The sequence below is a fragment of the Delphinus delphis genome, chromosome 19 (genome assembly GCF_949987515.2).
Source record: "Delphinus delphis chromosome 19, mDelDel1.2, whole genome shotgun sequence".
NCBI classification, from domain to species: domain Eukaryota; kingdom Metazoa; phylum Chordata; class Mammalia; order Artiodactyla; family Delphinidae; genus Delphinus; species Delphinus delphis.
The window spans coordinates 14369426-14390222 of record NC_082701.1 but is presented as its reverse complement, the minus strand read 5'-3'; the positions used below and the strand labels follow the sequence as shown (position 1 = coordinate 14390222).

The 20797-nt window shown below is 36.6% G+C and overlaps 1 protein-coding gene across 1 annotated transcript in view; it reads right to left on the bottom strand.

Annotated features, from left to right (window-relative positions):
• The window catches only part of SMURF2 (SMAD specific E3 ubiquitin protein ligase 2), a 119361-nt gene that overhangs the window by 15919 nt on the left and 82645 nt on the right, over positions 1-20797 (bottom strand). The window contains exons 6-12 of the mRNA XM_059997168.1: positions 20527-20611; positions 17628-17711; positions 15119-15321; positions 12742-12826; positions 8392-8550; positions 2094-2286; positions 939-1042 (exon numbers count right to left, since the gene is read on the bottom strand). Of these exons, the coding sequence (XP_059853151.1) occupies positions 939-1042; positions 2094-2286; positions 8392-8550; positions 12742-12826; positions 15119-15321; positions 17628-17711; positions 20527-20611 (913 nt within the window). The remainder of the gene's footprint in view (positions 1-938; positions 1043-2093; positions 2287-8391; positions 8551-12741; positions 12827-15118; positions 15322-17627; positions 17712-20526; positions 20612-20797) is intronic.

Genomic DNA, 20797 nt, shown 5'->3' with positions numbered 1-20797 from the left:
CTACTTATTTGGCCTATACATATAATTATAGCATTTAGATTCCATCAGCAGATAATTAACAAGTTTTCCCAACAAGCATTCAAAATCTACTTATGAGTAAATCGTAAGCATTCCACAGAAACTATCAAGCCTTAAGTATGATGTACAAGTGATAAATGCTAAAAATCCAAACTAAAGAAACTATTCATTTGCAGGTAAAAAGGTCACAGAATGAAAGTATGTCTACAGGTGAAAACAAGTAATGCCAAATAACGATTATGGGACTTGGTGGAAACACAAATTTAATTTAGGCTGGATTTAGATTAGGGGAAGCAGAATTATCATGACGGTCCTTAAAATGTTTTAATACAGAAGCTATAACGTTTCTGCTACATTTACATAAAGTGAATTCTCACAGCTGGAAAAAAAAATACTTGATGTTTGAATGTAGGAGAAACGTTATAGCTTCTGTATTGAAACATTCTAAGGACCACATATGATATACACACCTACTTACAGACACAAACATTCCTTTAACAAGGTTAAAAAGCGTGGCAGTGTAAGCAAAGGGAAACAGTATTCAGTTTAGAATACGTCATTAAAATCTCGAGACTGTTACTGACAATGTAAAGCAGAGGGAATAACATGTACTGAAGGAGAGAAATGGAGAAAATACTGGGCTTGCAGATCCTACCAACAGTCCATATAGGGTTGCAGCTAGTTTTCAGAGAAAGTCTCATTGGACTACATGATCCATTCGGGAGTTCACAAACACTCTTCTGGTAGCAGTACTATCCTAACCTAATTATGAATATATCTACTAGGGTACCCTCTATTGCAAACATGAGGGAATATTATGCTAGAAAATAAATATCAATGAGAAAGTCACACCACAGGGAGTATCTTAAATTTGTAAATAAAAGGATCCATATGTCATTTACTGATGATCAAGGCTTTACCTGGCAACCCCTCCGTAGTCAAGCCCTTCTTCTCCACGAAATTTTATCATTAATCGCTTCCAGAGATCTTTCGGTCTCATTTTCATGACTTGTCGATATGATTCCTAAAATAAATGTTTAATATACTATTATTACTAGGTGCTTTTAACCTGTTACTTAAACTCTCCCTCCATTCCACCTACAAAACATGTTTATTTAAATAAGGTAGAATTTGTTCAACAATCAAATCAATGGATAAGCTCCAAGGGTTTGAAACCTCATGGAACTTCTGACAACAAAATGGATATAGCTTAATACTGTACTACTGAAACCAATTCCTTTGATAAATATTATATTAAAAGCCTACTAAATGCAAAGCTCCATATTTAAGTCCTATGAACCATAGATAGCAATGATTCCACTCACATTAAAAAACAGAATCTGATAGAATTACCACTTTTTTTTTAGCTAGTTGTCACAGACACCAGTAGAAAGTAAAGGTAAGAAAAAGAAAGTTTCAAAGAACATAAAAACATCATTAATGTGATCTTCACTAAACAGACAACTTTCTATTATTTTAAAAATACAAATGACTGACTACAAACAAGGTCAGCATGGTCCTGGGAGAAAAAAGTTCATCCTTTGGGAGAAGGATTATAAAGTTCCCAAACATCTTTTGCCCCAGAACACTCTAATAAGAGGGAAACCCCTGCCCTGGACCTCTGCCATTTATTATGTAAGAACTTTGAAGTTGCTATTAAAGCTATAAATCCAAATATAAAAGGATGTACTAGAAAGGAAGATTTTCAATAAATTAAGGAAGTAGTCCAACAGTAATGATTTTTTGATTTAAGAGTCCCTAACCTCTTGGAAGAATTAGAAAATAAGGGATGGATAATATCTGTGGTCTTTTAAAATTCATTAACAAATAAGTATCTGCAACTCCAACGACCAGGTTGCCCCCAATCAGAACATCTCACACTTCATCACATTTAAATGTTTATCTTATGTATTAAATCTCTCCAATATTATTGCCTTTATTCCCACAAGTAAAAAAAACATTAATGAAAATTCTCCCATTCTAAATAGATATGAGTCCCCCAAAATATACTTGGAAAACAGAGTACATCACTGAATTAATTTTTCTCTACTTTAAAACAAGACTTGCAAGTTTACCTCAAAAATCTCTTCCCTGGAAACCTCAATGCGGCAATGGCCAGCCTGAGGCTGTTGCTGGGAAAGTTCTTGCCGCAAAATTTTTAGTTTCTGAACCAGGTCTCGTTTGTACCGTGGGACTGTCAGACACTCTGTGTCATCAGGGCACAACGATACCACCTGCTGTTGCTGGTCTTTCAATTGGTTCTGCCGACTAAAAGTAAACAAATATTATTGAAGTATTTTAAACAAGAGAGATTGCAATTACACATTTAAAATAGCATCCTAGGGCTTCCCTGGTGGTGCAGTGGTTGGGAGTTTGCCTGCCGGTGCGGGGGGCGCGGGTTCGTGCCCCGGTCCGGAGGGATCCCGCGTGCCGCGGGGCGGCTGGGCCCGTGGGCCATGGCCGCTGGGCCTGCGCGTCCGGAGCCTGTGCTCCGCGGCGGGAGAGGCCACGGCAGTGAGGGGCCCGCATACCGCAAAAAAAAAAAAAAAAAAAAATAGCATCCTACGCTAAACCAAGTCTACCTATAGCATTTCTAGGCCTTATTATATTCTTAGCTTGACATTTTTGACAATAATAAACTAGCCCCAAAGTTTATTTCTTGGAACTTACGGAAGTGGATAACAGAGTTTTATTCAAAAAACTTTTATACAACTGCTGAGAACAACTTTCCCAAATACCGTTTCCATTTTCTTCTGCGTAGTTTACCATCTCTCCCTTTAAAATTCAGGCATAGGCCAAACCCTGTGCCTGTTATCTAGAGTCTGTCTCTCTGGAAGAGACAGTTTGAACTGGCAGCTTGGCAGGGACCCCTTCTCCTATGCACGCTACAGTCTAGACCACAAGAATGTGGGAGGTCACAGCAAGTTACTGGCACAGAGAAATGAGCACTTCACAAACAAGTCTAAACGCTTTATAAAGTGCCTACTTTTCTTTCTTTTCTTTTGGCCACGCTGCACGGCATGCGGGATCTTAGTTCCCCAACCAGGGATCGAAGCCGTGCCCCGTACAATGGAAGTGTGGATTCTTAACCACTGGACCACCAGGGAAGTCCCTACTTGTCTTTTTATTGTGGTAAAATATACGTAGCATAAAATTTACCATTTTAACCATTTTTAAGTATTATAGTCAGTGGCATTCAGTACAATCACATTGTCTGTTGTGCTAAAGTGACTTCTAACTGCACATATATGGTTTACCACAAATACACTAAAATAATCTCCCAAGTACAGCAGAAATATAATAATAATTTTTAAAGGCACATTGCCTAGAGTTATTTTTATTCTCCTGGCAAAAATAATATAAGTTGCATCTAAGAATTTTTTAAAAGAATCTTATGATATAATGAACTAGTTAATTCCAATAAACCGTCAGGAAGTAAAAAGTCAGATAATTCACTATTGATATCTATGCAAACACTGAGTGACTCTGTTGGAATTTAATTTTTTTTTTTTTTTGGCTGCTTTGGGTCTCCGTTGCTGTGCGCAAGGCTTTCTCTAGTTGTGGCGAGCAGGGACTTCTCACCGCTGCACGCAGGCTTCTCATTGCGGTGGCTTCTCTTGTTGCGGAGCACAGGCTTTAGGCGCGCAGGCTCAGTAGTTGTGGCGCACGGGCTTAGTTACTCCGTGGCATGTGGGGTCCTCCAGGACCAGGGCTCGAACCTGTGTCCCCTGAATTGGCAGGTGGACCCTCAACCAGTGCGCCACCAGGGAAGTCCCTGGAATTTAATTTTACACACAACAGACACAAGAGTACAATCTCCTAACCTAAAGATAAAGGGCAATGGTAGCTATGAGAAAATAAACAAAAATAACTTTCAGTTCTCTAACAAATCACCCAAACTTACTTTACATACAGTGACTCTTTTATGTACCAGGCCAAATTTTATCCTAGAACGTGTAACTATCCAGAGAAAATGCAGCTTTGATGAAAATTACAAATCGCCATTTACTACTCTCATAAAACATTGTAATAAAGGTGTTTTTTAATACACACATATATAAATCAAAACAGAATGTATTAAAAATAGTCTCTAAACAACTGTATTAATCCTATCCAAAAACAAAAAAAAACTTGGGTATACCAACTTAAAGATACAAAACTTTAATTCAAAGTAGATCAGAGACTTCAATGTAAAACCTAAAGCCATAAAACTTCTGAAACACTAGTAAAGTTTTATGACTCATGTTACACAAAAATTTCTTAAATATGATTCCCAAAGCACAATTCATAAAAGAACAAATGGATAAAATGAACTTCATTGAAATTTCAAAGAAACCTTATGCTCTTCAAAAGACACTGTTAAGAAAATGAAAAGACAAATCATGGTCTAGGAGAAAATCTTCCTAAAGCATACAGCTGACATAAAACTTGTATTTCAAATATCTAAAGAATTCTCAAAACTCGAAAGTCAAAAAAAACAAACTCAGTTTTTTTAAAAAAGGAGGCAAAAAATTTCACCGAAGATATACAGATGGAAATAAGCACATGAAAAGATGCTCAACATCATTAGTCATTAGAGAAATGTAAATTGAAACTATAATGAGGGACTTCCTTGGTGGCGCAGTGGTTAAGAATCCACCTGCCAATGCAGGGGACACAGGTTCGATCCCTGGTCTGGGAAGATCCCACATGCCGCGGAGCAACTAAGCCCGTGCACCACAGCTACTGAGCCTGCACTCTAGAGCCCGCGAGCCACAGCTACTGAGCCCGCGTGCATCAACTACTGAAGCCCACACGCCCTAGGGCCCACGTGCCGCAACTACTGAAGCCCACGTGCCTAGAGCCCATGCTCTGCAACAAGAGAAGCCACCGCAATGAAGCCCACGCACCACAACGAAGAGTAGCCCCTGCTCGCCGCAACCAGAGAAAGCCTGTCAACGAAGACCCAACACAGACCGCCCCACCCCAAAAAACAATGAGATAACACTACACATCTATTAGAATGTCCAAAATTAAGATTAACCATACCAAGTGTTAGCAAGAGCAACTACAACTCTCATACACTTCTAGTGGGAAAGTCAAATGGTACAATCACTTCAAAAAGAAATCTGGCAGTTTAAAAAGTTAAACATAAATCTATCATATTGTGCAGCCTGGGTATTTATTTATCAAAGAGAAGTGAGAGCATATGTCCACACAAAGACTTAAACATAAATGTTCCGGGACTTCCCTGGCGATCCAGTGGATAAGACTCCGCACTTCCAATGCAGGGGGCGTGGGTTCGATCCCTGGTCAGGGAACTAAGATCCCACATGCCACACAGTGTGGCCAAAAATAAAAAAACCCACTCGAATGTTCGTAACAGTTTAGTCATGGCCCAAACTGAAACAATCCAAATGTTCATCAACAGGTAAACAAATAAATTGAGGTCTATCCATACAATGGAATACCACCCAGCAAGGAAAAGAAATGAACTATACATACAACAACAGAGATGAATCTCAAATAATTAGGCTGGGTAAAAGAAACCAAGCAAAGAGTACATGCTGTATGAATCCACTCACCTGAAACTCTAAAAACTGCAAATGTATAGTGACAGAAAAAGCAAATCATGGTTGGCTGAAGATGGGGTGTGGATTGAACTGTGTCCAAAAAAATATGTTGAAGTCCTAAGCCTTGGCACCTGTGGATGTGACCTTATTTGGAAATAGGGTCTTTGCAGATGTAATCAAGTTAAATGAGGTCACACTGGATTAGGGTGGCCCTAAATCCAATAAATTGGTATCCTTATAAGAAGAGGTAAATTTCGACCCAGACATACAGGAAAGAAAGTGTGGCATAATAAGAAATATACTTTGGTCTCTGTCCCCAGTTCTTGACACGGAACTCCTAAAATGCTTGAAATTTCCTGAGTGACACAGGTGACAGGAGTGTATTCTGTTCTAATATTTGGTCTTTGTCCCCAGTACAAGATACAGAAGCTCCTGAATCCCTCTGAATTTCCTGGGTATCGGAGCATTTTTTGTTTCAGTGAGGTGACTTGCTAGGCCCCTATATAATTTCAGGATGGGGGCTGGTCGCCAGAAGGACCAAAGCTTGATTAGAAGCCTAGAACTTTCAGGCACATCCCCCCAGCCTCTGGGGAAGGGGAGAGGAACTGGAGATTGAGTTAATAATCGATCACTCCTGTGTGATAACAACTCCATAAAAATGCCTAAACAAGTGTTCAGAAAGCTTCTGGATGGTGAGCACACTGAGGGTGCTCGGAGGATGAAGCGCCTGGAGAGGGCGTGGACGCACTATGCAGCCCCTGCCTCATACCTTGCCTTGTGCCTCTCTTCCATGTGGCTGTTCCTGAGTTGCATCCTTTATAATAAACTGGTAATAGTAAAGAAATAATTTCCCTGAGTTCTGTAAGCCATTCTAGAAAATTATTGAACCCAAGGAGAAAGTCATGAGAACTCGATTTATAGCCAGTTGGCAAGAAATACAGGAGGCCTGGGACTTATAAATGGCATCAGAAGTGAGAACAGTCTTGTGAGACTGAGCCCTTAACCTGTGAGGCCTGATACTAACTGGAGGTGGTATTAGACTGAATTCCGGCGCTGTACACCTCGATGGCGTCTGCAGACGTGGACAATTGGAATATTTGAGGAAAAAACCCACACACTTGGTGGCAGAAGTTTTGTGGATAAAATAGATCATAGAAGGCCACGTGAAGACAAAGGTAAAGACTGGAATAATGTGTCCACAAGTCAAGGAACAGTAAAGTTTCTGGCAACCACCAGAAGCTAGGAGAGAGGCATGGAACAGATTTTCCGTCAGAGCCACCGGAAGGAACCAACCCTTCTGACAACTTGATTCTGAATTCTAGCCTCCAGAACTGTAAAAGAATACATTTCTATTGTTAAAAACCACCTAGTGTGTGATATTTTGTTACGGCAGCCTTAGGAAACTAGGGAAGGGATGGGAGGAGGGACTACCAACAGGCTACAAAGAGGCAGGAGGAGACTTTCGGGGTGATGGATATGTTCACTATCTCCATTATGGTGATGGTTTCACAGTTATATAATATGTCAAAACTTAAACTGTACACTGTAAATATGTACAATTTATTGTGTCAATTAAATTTTAATAAAGCTTTTTTTTTAAAACCCACAGTTCATCAAAAAGTCTACATTAATAAATGCTGGAGAGAGTGTGAAGAAAAGGGAACCCTCCTACACTGTTCGAGGGAATGTAAATTGGTGTAGCCACTATGGAAAACAGTATGGAGGGTCCTGAAAAAACTAAAAATGGAGCTATCATATGATCTAGCAATCCCACTCCTGGGCATATATCTGGAAAATATGAAAACTCTAATTTGAAAAGATACATGCACCCCAATGTTCATAGCAGCACTATTTATAACAGCTAAGACATGGAAGCAACCCAAGTACACACACACACACACTCTATCACTCAGCCATAAAAACAGAATGAAATATTGCCATTTGCAGCAACATGGATGGACCTAGAGATTATCATACTAAGTGTAGTAAGCCAGAGAGAGAAAGACAAATATTATATGATATCACTTATATGTGGAATCTAAAATATAATACAAATGAATCTATATACAAAACAGAAACACACGTAGGAAACAAAGTTATGGTTACCAAAGGGGAAAGGGAGGGTGGGGAGGGATAAATTAGTAGTATGGGATTAACAGATACAAACTACTATACATAAAATAGATAAGTAACAAGGATTTACTATAGAACACAGGGAACTATATTCAATATCTTGTAATAAACTAAAATGTAAAATAATCTGAAATATATACATATTACATATGTATACAGCAAACTGAATCACTTTGCTATATACCTGAAACTGACACAGTATTGTAAATCAACTGTATTTTAATAATTAGAAAAAAACCCAGGGTACATCAAGCCCATTCACAAAGACTTGTAAGAATGACTGTCTAAGTCCTGCAAATGGGAAAGAAGCCTTAAAGCTGAAGCACAAAACTGACACATCAGAAAATCCTCTGGGATAGATTCAGCTATCCTAGAGCTATTTCTGATGCACTCAAGGAAAAAAATCCATCCACTCCATAAAGTAGCCTGTCTCTGCAGGTGTGCTACGGTGCACCTCTGATACACACCCTTTTCCTAACATTTCAGGACAGGTTCCTACTTAAGCACAGTGGGATTAAAATACCCAAACATGAGAGTAAAATTTGTCATATTCTTATATAAAATTATGTTCAACAAGTGATTTATAATTGAAGAGAGCAGACATTCTATCACATTTATTACAAAAAGCATCTATCAGTCTTCTCTTGTTCAGACTCGCATTTGAACATGTATTGTTTCAAAAACTTACTTTAAAACTAAATGCAAGTTAGCAGAGAGCCGAGGATCTGTAAACTGTGTTGTTCTGTTGTTATGGTCAACGAAATAAACTCTGCCTGTTGCTGTATTCCGGATCTCCCATCCAGGAGGCAATGGACCAAGCTCTTCACAATTGATGTTGCTAAGATCCCTGCAAAAACAAATATAAAATAAAAAATACCTCACTGCTGGGCCTGCTGAGCCAAGCAAGTGTAAATGACACAGAACAATTCCATGAAGTCTGAGAAAATGTATTGTTTCAGAAACTTGAGACGGTCAGCTGGAATCTTTAATTCCCAATGGTTTAACAAAGTTGCATATTCAAAACCCAATCCATAGATGGCTCAGAAACTTATCACACAGCCTACATTTTTAGTGAGTTCATTCCTGGGCTTTAATGTAATTCAGGTTTTAAATTAATATAAAAGCAATCACAACATTTGCCAACATAAACTGTACTTCAATACTTGTCTGACAAAATATTGTTTTCCAAATGTCAGTGATATAAGGAATTAAATGTTTTCTAAAATTTCCCTTCAATTATTTCTTTCTTTACTACACCATAAAATCTGTGTAAATGTTCATTCCATGATTAATTTTAAGCTCTTCAGCAAAGCAAAACTGGAAATGTTATTGAAAGTGTGATCCTGAAAATAACCACAGTATATATTTTAAAGGATAACTACTCCATTTTGAATTCTGAAAGATATAAAGCTAGTGAATGAAGAACCTGTTTAAGACACCTTAGGAAGAATGTTCTAAGGTTTACTGCTACAATAAAAAAAGCAAAAAGACTTTTTGCTTTTTGGGGCAAAGACCACTGTTACTATATCATGCATTCTTAAAATACTACTATAAGGGCTCCCCTGGTGGCGCAGTGGTTGAGAGTCCACCTGCCGATGCAGGATGCAGGGGACACGGGTTCATGCCCCGGTCCAGGAGGATCCCACATGCTGCAGAGTGGCTGGGCCCGTGGGCCATGGCCGCTGGGCCTGCGCGTCCAGAGCCCGTGCTCCGCAATGGGAGAAGCCACAACAGTGAGAGGCCCGCGTACCACACAAAATATATATATATACTATTATATATGACAAAGATTTATAGAACCTTAAAGAATGAAAAAAAAGCAGCATGTCTAATATAAATTTAAACTGTAACCAATAATTACAATGACAAATCTCATCAAAATTATGTTTTCAAAGTTAAACTAGAAAAAAAGTTTTCCTGAAATAACCTCTTCTTGGTCATAGTGAAAACGTAATGATGGGCACCCAGAGATTTGTTGGAACAATGATTTTTAACTTGTGCTTATAGGTGCCCCAGAGATTCTTCTGCTACAGAACTAAAGATTGGAAAGAACACACTATTCTGAGACACTGCTAGTCTCAAAAGAGGCAAGGGAAAAAGTTCCAAGAGTCCTCCTCAAATTTTGTTTAAGTGAATTAAACTGGAGCTGGTACCTGAGTGGCAGACAGGCAGAGTGGGGGGCTGCCAGAGGGTAGTGGTTAATTGGGAAACTCAGCCTCAGGTCAGCAGCAAGGTTGGAAAAGGAAATCTGGAACTTCCCCATGGAGAACTCAATGGGAAGATGAAGTGATTCCAGAAAAAATTCCTAAATTCTCACTTTAGGTCCACAGAACTCCAACCAATTAAAATCAAACTCACAATCAAAGATCACCAAACACTTCAGAAAGGAATTCATGATTACTGAGTCAGTAGAAACAAAACCACGGAATTAGATCCCCAAGTACTGTCAGAGATCAAAAAGAATAGCTATGATATGCAATGTTTAAAACAAATAATAAAAGGGAACAATTACAAACTATCACTGAGAAATTATTAAGAATGAACAGATAGATTTTTTTCTAAATGGAACTTTTAGAAATGAAAAACAATTATCATTCTTTATAATCAAAGAATGAATAATGTTTTTGATGTAATGCAGAATTTCACTTTATATCATTTTATTTAGAATTTTATAAATTTATAGTCATACATGGGAGGGCTCTAAAGAATTGAGGAGAAGCAGAAAACTGGAAACACTCTTTATGTGGAACTGGGAAATGACTAAAGGAAAATGGTATGTTATACAGCCATAAAAAGTAATACAGATCTGTATTTTAAGACTACATAGTCAGTATGCAATACAATGAATAACAAAGCATTAATCATTATTTTAAAGAGAAATACAAAACATTCTAAAATGGTGCTTCTCAGATAAATCTAAGTTTACTGGATATCTTTACATAAAGTTAGTTTTAAAGTGTCTGAGTGACACTATTTTATAAATGTCTTTGATTGAACAGTAATGATATCTTAATAGAATCTAAATATTTATAGTCTGCTTTGATAAAAGATCCTCCATACAAAAGACATATTCACTAAAGGATCCCCCAAAACAAAATATATTTTAAGATAACAATTCGGAGCATAGAGACTAAAGAAAAGAAATATAATCCAAAGCGTTATTTCATAAAGTCATTATTCAATACTCAATATGAAATATTCTTAAATCTTTATAGAAACCCCTTATTCATTAATGAATAACCAACATTGTTTCCTTAGGAGTAAGAACACACTGCCCACTGTGGTGCCAAAATCTCTGTTTCAACTTCCAACTCCAGCTTACACACCACTCTTTCAAAAGGCAGCTCAAGGGCTTCCCTGGTGGCGCAGTGGTTGAGAGTCTGCCTGCCAATGCAGGTGACCGGGTTCATGCCCCAGTCCGGGAAGATCCCACGTGCTGTGGAACGGCTGGGCCCATAAGCCATGGCCACTGAGCCTGCACGTCCGGAGCCTGTGCTCTGCAGCAGGAGAGGCTGCAGCAGTGAGAGGCCCGCGTACTGGGAAAAAAAAGGCAGCTCAAGATCAGCTTTCACACTGTTGTAAATCATTCAGTTTTTTTAAAAAATCATTTTTCTTCTAAACATTTCCTTCCAATGATTTTAAATTATGTTATAGAAAAGTTCGTTACTGACCTTCAACCTGATAAACAGAACCCAAAACACTTCATAATTTACATATCAAAACTCTTATTTCTAAAAGTGAGGCACTTAGATTGTTTTCAGTGAGCTTATTTAATAAAACAAAAATTTCCTCCCCACTATTTTTTTTTAAATCAACAGCTATATCATGAAGACACAGAAATGGCAACCTTGATACAATAATTAATGATAACACATTTCCTTGGCTGCCACCCTCAAAAGATTCTGATTAAGCTCTATCACAAAGTAAAATATTTTGGGAATTCCCTGGCGGTCCAGTGGTTAGGACTCGGTGCTTTCACTGCCGGGGCCCAGGTTCAATCCCTGGTCAGGGAACTAAGATCCCATAAGCCGCAAAGCGCGACCAAAAGAAAAAAAGGAAAACATTTTCATTATAATAGCTTTATTTATAAATAAACAGAGTATCAAAGCAATCCAAAATCAGCTAGTCACAACTGTTTTTAATTCAAAAACATGATTCTAGACAAGTAGAGCTCTGAGTACAAACTTTAGGCAGAAAAAGATCTCTTGACCCTCCATAGGACTTTTTTTTTTTTTGAAGAGAGGAATGTTGCACTTAATATATAAAATATCCTCATCCAACAAAGGTATATGTATAGCTTATAAAGTTGATTTAGAATTTCACTTAGAACTCAACCTTTTTTTGCAGCTTCAACTGGACTACTTGGCACTCTCCATCTGTTCAGTAGAAAATAATTCAAAATAGCTAGTGGTTTAAAATGTATTATTTGATACTAAAATGTACCAGAAACTGTGTTAAACTACTAAATTGATTTTGTGTCATTCCATCTTCTTAAAGTTAAAAGACAGCTGACATTTTGGTTAGTAAATGCATTCAACAAGGCCTGCAATTCAAACATACAAATTTTGGCATTTAGAAGTAATTTATGTTAACTGGGTTATTCCTTTTCTACATTAAAATGAAACTTGAAGATTGAATACACTTATATAAAGTTAAAATAAACAAACCTTTTTTAAAAAACCCTAACCAGAAATAAAAATATCAATTTACTACCCTTAAGAAAAAAGGGTATGTATGTTTTTGTAAGGGTATGTATGTTTTCCCCAGGTCAATTTTCAAATTCCTACAAGACCCACATTTTTGCCTCAATTTTTTTAAGGGGGAGAGGGAGAGGAACTGGAGACTGGATGGGTGGTACGGCACTGGGGTAGGGTTGCAGAGAAGTAAGTAGGACTTTCTACTAAATGTCAAACTTTTGATCAGAAAGAGCCAAACTTTTACATCATCTATTTTAAGAAGTTAAAGATTAAATAATCAAATAAATCCTAGGTGAAATGGATATTCAGTGGTATGAAGGGTATTTAGAATATGTTCTTACCTAGGCACTCTTGGATCATGCCATGTGCTCACACCAGTCTGAGTATGTAAGAAATACACCTGACCTTGTTGTGTTGTCCTCTGTTCTGTAAAATTAAGAAACACTAATAATAAAAACATATTCAGAATGTCCAAATCAAAAACAGCTATAAACACTAGGATGATGTTATATTAATAGGTAAACTCTCCAAATTACCAATCAATTTTATTACAAAAGAACTGCTTTACAAATCACTTGCTCTGAACTCAGAACACATTTTCTCCTGGAAACAGTCTTATAAATGGTGGTGAGGGTCACAGCCCAGCTATTTAAAAGCCAACTACACTTATAATGTGGCTCAAATATTAAACATGTTGCAATGGAAAATAGAGAACAAGATTGTCACAGTACCAATAATTAAATAAAACAAACATGAAGAAATTATCTTTTATTTGTCTTAAATGTGGAGCCTAAGGGAAACAGAAGGGCTCAGAGGAAGAGGCTAACCAACTCTGGGGAGATTCTCAGGGATTTGCAGAAACTTTCAAAGAGTTTGCAGGCTGGTAATGCTTTTTTAAATTATGCCTAATTTTATATCAAAACTTATGTTTTTTCTTTCCTTGAGAGAGGTGTATTCTCAAGACTGCATTTGGACTCAAACAGAAGCAAAAAAGATGGAATATAGAAGAGACACCCTATAGACTAAAAGAAGCAATGACGGAAAAATAATCAAGTTAGGAGCAGGAAGACTAAAGAGCACATATGCCTACTGGGGAAAAAAAGCCGCAGGCAAAATTAAGTCAAAGCCCTTGGGGAGAGAGTGAGGAGGCCAGGGCAAAGAGAAGGAATCTGTGAAACGGTTTCTTCGGTGGTGGTCTGTAGTCTTTATTTACTTATGTTTTCAAGCAACAGAACTAACTTTTTTTTAAAAAAACAAAATCTAATGAAAAATTCCAATATATGAAACAATAAAACTATTGCTAATATTTATTAGTATAAATTTGTTTATAAACCTGTAATAAAAATCAATTTAAACTTTTAAAATTATAAATGTAAAAATGTTTAAAACTGGTTCTAGATGACAGCTGCAATAATTTCAGCCTTGATACCCACTTTACTCCTATGTTTTTGGTTGTACAAAAAAATTTTTTTTAATCCAAATCACACAAATATTGTAAAAGTATAAAGTATTAACCACCCCCACTCCAAACCACTTGCCTTATAATCTCAATTAAAAAGAATGCCAAGAGATACTTGATTCTAAGGTCTGGACATTAATAATAACAGCTAAATTTTAACTTCTCATGAAATTTCATTTATTTCTTGCAACAAATCTACATGGTTGGTAATAATATTTTCCCCACTTTATAGTACAGAAGATAAAACTGAGGCTCAAACAGGTTAATGTGCCCAGCGTCACACAACTAATATATAGCAAAGCCAGGATATGAACCCAGCTGTTTCCCAAGCCCATGCTCTAACCACTGTGCTTAAGTTAACCTGTGTGGCCTAGCTCAATTAATGGAAAACTTGGGTTTTTAAAAAAATTAAATAGTTAAAATACTTAAAAAATAAAGTAAGAATGATGCATTTGTGTAAGTTTAAAAAACATTCTGGAGTAAAAATAAAATACAAGTTAGATCAGGCAACTCCCAATGTTGGTCACTAGGTGTCATCATCAGCCCAGAACTGTTTATCTAGAGGCTGTGGAAAGGGCAAGGATGTTAAGTAACTTGGTTAAGCTTTTAGCAACAGAGGAGAGAACAGCTGAGGTCATACTACAAGAGTTTAGGAAGTTCTGTATTCAACTATGAGAAGATTCATGTCATCTTTCACATGGAATTCTAAAATTTAGGAAATTATATAAGATTATAGTACTTTTACACAAACACAGAAGTGACTAAATCATTTACAATAACCCAATCACTCAGATAACACAAAATTATAGACAATACAAATACAATATATAAATACCATCAGAAATATGCTTTTTAAATTATTTCTAAATATGCACGTCTAGAAAATTACAAGTCTGACTTCAGATTGCCATTATCAAGAAAAACACCATCTCACTTTTTACAGTGCCTGTTTACAAAGCAGTCTCACATTGTTTCATATGCTTCTCACAACCTTTGCGAAAAGGAGAGGTATCATTCATCTCATTTCATTGTAATTGGGCAAAAAGCTTAAGGTTAAACGACTAGCCCAAAGTCAAAGTGTTGTTAGTCTTCTACCATTTCAAAGACTTTTCAAAGTTGGGGAGTTTTACATTTACTTTGATTTTCATGCAGAATTCCTAAACCCAGATTAATAACTTCTTTAAAAGTTGATTTTCTGGCTTCTTAGCAAGCTGAAATCAGTAAAACACACTTTATTTTTCCTCTGCTAGTTGTCATACCATAGCCTTCTGGTAGGTCTGGAGGAGTGTGTAAATGTGTCCTGCTCATGTAATTTCTATGTCGTTGTGACCTGACTCTCCTCTCTGCCAGTCTGGGATCTGAAGACTGTCCAGATGTTGCACCGTTCGTTCCACTAATTGGAGTGTTCTCATCAACAAAACAGCTAAGAGGTCTGCCAGGACTAGAATATTCAGATGCTGGTCTATCGAAAAGAAACAAGGAAAAAAAGTTACTCAACTCAGATACCAAAAGCAGAATTTTATAGACAATGTATGTACAGCAGTAACAATCACTTGTAAGAAAACGGAATGATTAATATAAATATAATGACTCAAGAACTCTCAATAAAAGCAAACCCAAAGCCTCAAAGCACCAAAGAAACCCAGGTGATAAGCAGATTGTCAATTACGTATTCAAATCACTTTATATTGATTTTAATTACATTTCATATGAAATCCGCATATATTTGTAGATGTGAGTATGAGCTCACCAAGCCTTACTTGGCTTAGCCACAGGTGACCTCAGACCTGCGTCCCCACCATTCTCCCACTCTGCCTCTGCCACACTGACATTCTTCCTCCTCCTCAAGTTTGCCATGGTCGTTCTACCGTTAGTGCTGGAGAGTAGCCCTTCCTTCTACGTAGAGTGATTTTTTCTCCTATTCTCCCTAGGCCAGACTCTTTTTTGTCATTCAAATCTTAGTTTAAGCTTAAATGTTGCCTCTAAGAGGTCGTTCCTGACCTTCACATCTAAAGTAGTCACCCAGGCATTTGACAGTACCTCACCTTACTTCCTCAGCATGGCAGTTACTTCTGATATTTTTCTCATTTGCTTCCTTGTTTTCATCTGTCTTCCCCCACAAGAATATTTACTGAGAGAAGAAAGTCTGCCTAGTTTGTTCCCCACCATATGTATTCCCTGCACCTAGAGTAGTGCTTAGCATATATTTAAGAGTAGTAGTTCAATAAATATTGAGTGAATAAAGGAAAGATAGTCTGTCTCTTCAAAGAGCTTCCAGTCTCTTGTAGGTCATCCAAACTAAGAGGATAATTAAGCGTTAATTTTTAAACTAACATTTACAACACAATCGACTTTATATATGTGGAAATTAAAGTCAATTTTATCAGTTAAATGAGAAGGAAATAGACTTCACTAAAGCACTGACACAAGTACACATTTATTTACACTCAGATATGATAAAAATAGGTTCTTTGACTTCCATATAATCCTTGGCAGTTTAATACTAGAAATCAACTCTCAAATAAGCACTTTTTAAAATGGCAAAATAAGCTAAGCTTTCATCTGAGAATCACAGTATAATAGAGAAAACTTTGTGGTTCAATGAGTTAAGCAATTAATCCCCAATAAATAAAAGTATAGCTAATGAGAAGCATTTGATGTTCTATGTCTGGTGCCAGGCCTGCTCAGGGAAAAAAAAAAAAAAAAGTAGAAGGAGCAAAACAAACACTGAGTAGAGGTGGCAAATAAACTTTTTTCTTATTCTGAAAAAAAAAGCAAATCCAGCCACTTATCCTATTCATTTTCAGTTACTTACAGAGCTTTCCTTGAAGCTTTCAAAACTTATCTTGCATCCCCATGACTTTACACATTAAGCTCCAGGAAGGCCTTTCTGCCTTATTCATGGTTATAGCCCAAATGCTGAGCACAGTGCCTGGCATATAACAATTTGGTGAACTGAATGATAGCTGTTACCACTACCCTGAACACTTTTTATCACCTTCCCCTTACCTGGCTAAATCCTCATATTCTTCAGGATTTAGTTCAGAGACTCTCCTCCTTCAGAGTTTTCCTTTGCAAGTTCTACCATCTTGCCCCCAACTCTAAGTCAGGTGCCCCTCCATATGGTCTCAGAGCATCTGGTTCTTATCTTGGTCAAAGACCTTACTGGACACAATATAATCATCCCCCAACATTACTGAATAAATGGAGATCCTGTATACATATTTTGTTACAGCCGTTCAATAATGGACTCAAAAAAAATTTTTAGAGTCCCAGAAATAAGATGACTTCTCAATGTATTCATTTAACTCATCTAATAAATATTTACTGAACACCATCACAGGCCATGGAGCTACAGGATGACCTGCTAAGCAACCTTTATTAAAAATAATAATGGCAGGGCTTCCCTGGTGGCGCAGTGGTTGAGAGTCTGCCTGCCGATACAGGGGACATGGGTTCGTGCCCCGGTCCGGGAAGATCCCATATGCCGCACAGCGGCTGGGCCTGTTAGCCATGGTCACTGAGTCTGCGCGTCCGGAGCCTGTGCTCCACAACGGGAGAGGCCACAACAGTGAGAGACCCGCGTACCGCGCCCCCCCCAAAATTAATAATAATAATAATAATAATAATGGCATTTGCTATAAGATCTACTGATCTAGAGCAGTTTAAACCAAGAAAGGAAATCTGGTAAAACTGACAGATAAACAGATAGGGGACTTCAGGAGGGCAAACAGCATAGACCATGGGAAGATACTTATATGTTCTTACCGTGTTGGGCGTTCCCATTGCGTAGTTCTTGTTATGTGGTTTAGGTACTGGATTCTTCCAGAGGCAGTTCGCCTTTCTTCCCAGCTTAAATAAAAATATTAAGAGATAAAGCAGTAATAGGAAGCCGGACATGGAATGTTTTTGGAACAAGCCAGGAAGACATTTGCTGTTATGAATCAGGAATGACAAATTGAAAAAGCAATACACAGAATATAGGAATTGTTTCAACTTATTTTAGAACTGTACAATATGTCTTCTAGAATTCTGAAGCTTTTAAAATATTTATACTGAGGTGTGACTAATATTTTCCATCAGCCAAACTGAGAATTTTTCAACGATGTCAACAATGCTCAATTAAATTATACTAATTTCTCCAGAATTTAATGGGGGAAAAAAGGCCATACTAAAAATAAAAATTATACATAATTTTAAAAAATTAAATTTAACTAGAAAAGTATATAAAAGCTTTTTAAAGCATTTAGCCTACCCAAACTAATTTTTTTAATCTTCATATTTTTATTTTCTCTTACATATTTTCTAAAAGTTATGAATTTTTTTTAAGTATAGTTGACATACAATATTATATTAGTTTCAGGTATACAACATAGTAGTTTGACATCTATACACTACAAAATGATCACCAAGTCTAGGAACCATCTGTCACCATACAAAGTTATTACAATATGGACTATATTCCCTACGCTGTACATCACATCCCCGTGACTTATTTTATGACTGAAAGTTTGTACCTCTTAATCCCCTTCACCTATTTCATCAATTTCCCCTCCTCTCCCTCCCCTCTGGCAAACCAATACAGAGTTTGTTCTTTGTATCTATGAGTCTGTTTCTGTTTTGTTTGTTTGCTTTATTTTTTAGATTCCACATATAAGTAAAATCATATGGTATCTGTCTTTGTCTGACTTATTTCATTTAGCATAATACTCTCTAGATCCATCCATGTTGTTGCAAATGACAAGAACTCATTCTTTTTTTATGGCTGAGCAATATTCCAGTGTGTGTGTGTGTGTGTGTGTGTGTGTGTGTGTGTGTGTGTGTGTGTGTGTGTGTGTGTGTGTGTGTGTGTGTGTGTGCGCGCGCGCGCGCGCGCGCGTGTGTGTGTAATACATCTTCTTTATCCATTCATCTATTAATGGACACTTAGGCTGCTTCCCTATCTTATCTATCTTCCATATCTTATCTATTGTAAATAATCCTGCAATGAACAAAGGGGTGCATATACCTCTTTGAATTAGTGTGTTCATTTTCTTAGGATACATACCCAGAAGTGGGATAGCTGAATCATATGGTACTTCCGTTTTTAACTTTCTGAAGAACCTCCCTACCATTTTCCACAGTGGCTGTACTGATTATATTCCCACCTACACTGTACAAGCGCTCCTTTTTCTCCACAACCTCACCAACACAGGCTATTTCTCAAACTAATTTTTTAAAAAGCAATAGTGCCACTTCTTCTTCAATATCTTATTAATTCATATAACAAAAAAATTAGGCGAGTGACTATGTTATGTTAATATTCCACCAAACCACTGGCAGAGGTTTGGAGGCCTTAAACAATAGAAAATAAAAAGATGCTGAACAGGTTTTTTCCCCTGTGATTACAATTATAGTACAATAATGTAGAACAAATTTAGAATAAGCCGTACAACTGTTGTAATCTCTCAATACTGACTAGTTATTTCATCCTAAACTTCCCCTTCAAAAGTACCATAATCCACCTCAAATCCATAAAAATTAAGATATATCAAGAAGCTAAAATGATCTATAAACAAATTATAGCAATTTTTAACAGCTTACACAAAATGAGCAAATACCATAGCTTAGATTTGAAATTTCATGTCAAAAATAACTTAAAACTCAACCAATTATACACTTAAAATGGATATAGTTTATTGTATGTAAAGTATACCTCACTGAAGTTAATTAAAAATACTTTGAGAATTAAAAATAAAATCGGTAAGGTTTCAGAACTAGTATGAAACAAAGATAGAGAGCAATGATAAAAAGCATAAGCTTTGGAATCAAGGCTTAAATCTGTGTTCCAGTTCTGCCATTTCTATGTGGCCTCTGGCAAAATACTTAACCTCTCTGAGCCTCAGTTTTGTAAGTCTGTAAAATGCATGAGGGTAATAATAGTAGTAACAGTAGTAGTAGTAATAGCTAATTATTTATTAAGCACTTACTCTATGCAAGACATTGTGCTATGTACTTTACATGAATGATTTCATTTAATCCTCACAAGTATTGATGGCGTATATACTATTATCATTATCCTCTTTGATAAATAAATATAAACCAAAGCTTACAAAAGTCAAATAAATTGATTAAACTCATAAAGCTAGTAAACAGAAGAGTAAGGATTGGAACCCAAATGGTCTAATTCCAGAATCACATTATGAGAATTAAATGATCTAATGAATATCATGTAATGATATATATGTAATGATAAATGATATAAAGTGCTTATAACACTATTTGACACTTGCAGGCTCAATAAATGTTACTATGTTATTGTAATTACTATTACACAAATTCTGTATCTCATCCCTCTAAATAGAGCAATGCCTCAGATTCAGCATGCCTTGTTTTGAATAATTAAATCAATCAAAAAAGTTTTCCTTTTGAATATATAATATTTACAGGAGATTTAAATTTGTCAAGAAATTTGATTTGTCTCCTAGTCAAAACTCTTAAAAAACAAATGTAACATATCTAATTCATGGCTTATTTTACGAATTTGTTGTGATAAGATCCCTCACTAATTTTCTAAGTACAAGGAAAACCTAGATTTTGGAATTGATCAGCAAATTTCTAAACTCAAATATAAACACCAACTTATTTCTCATTATTTTAGGGATATTACCTAATGATTTTTGCTTACCCATCTGGTAAATCATTATCAAACAAACGACTGCAGTCCACAACTTGTCCTCCTGTGCCTATTCGGTCTCTGGACTGAAGACTTACTATTAAACAACAAAAACATTACTAAGAGTCACAGAACTAGAAAGAGTTACTGCAATTTAAAATATTTCTCTTTGAAAGACACCTGTCTTCGCTTATTTTAATACTTAAGAACGAACTCTTTAGTTTCTACTAAATTCTGCAATTTTTTTTTTAATTTATTTTTTTTGGCTGTGACGGGTCTTTGT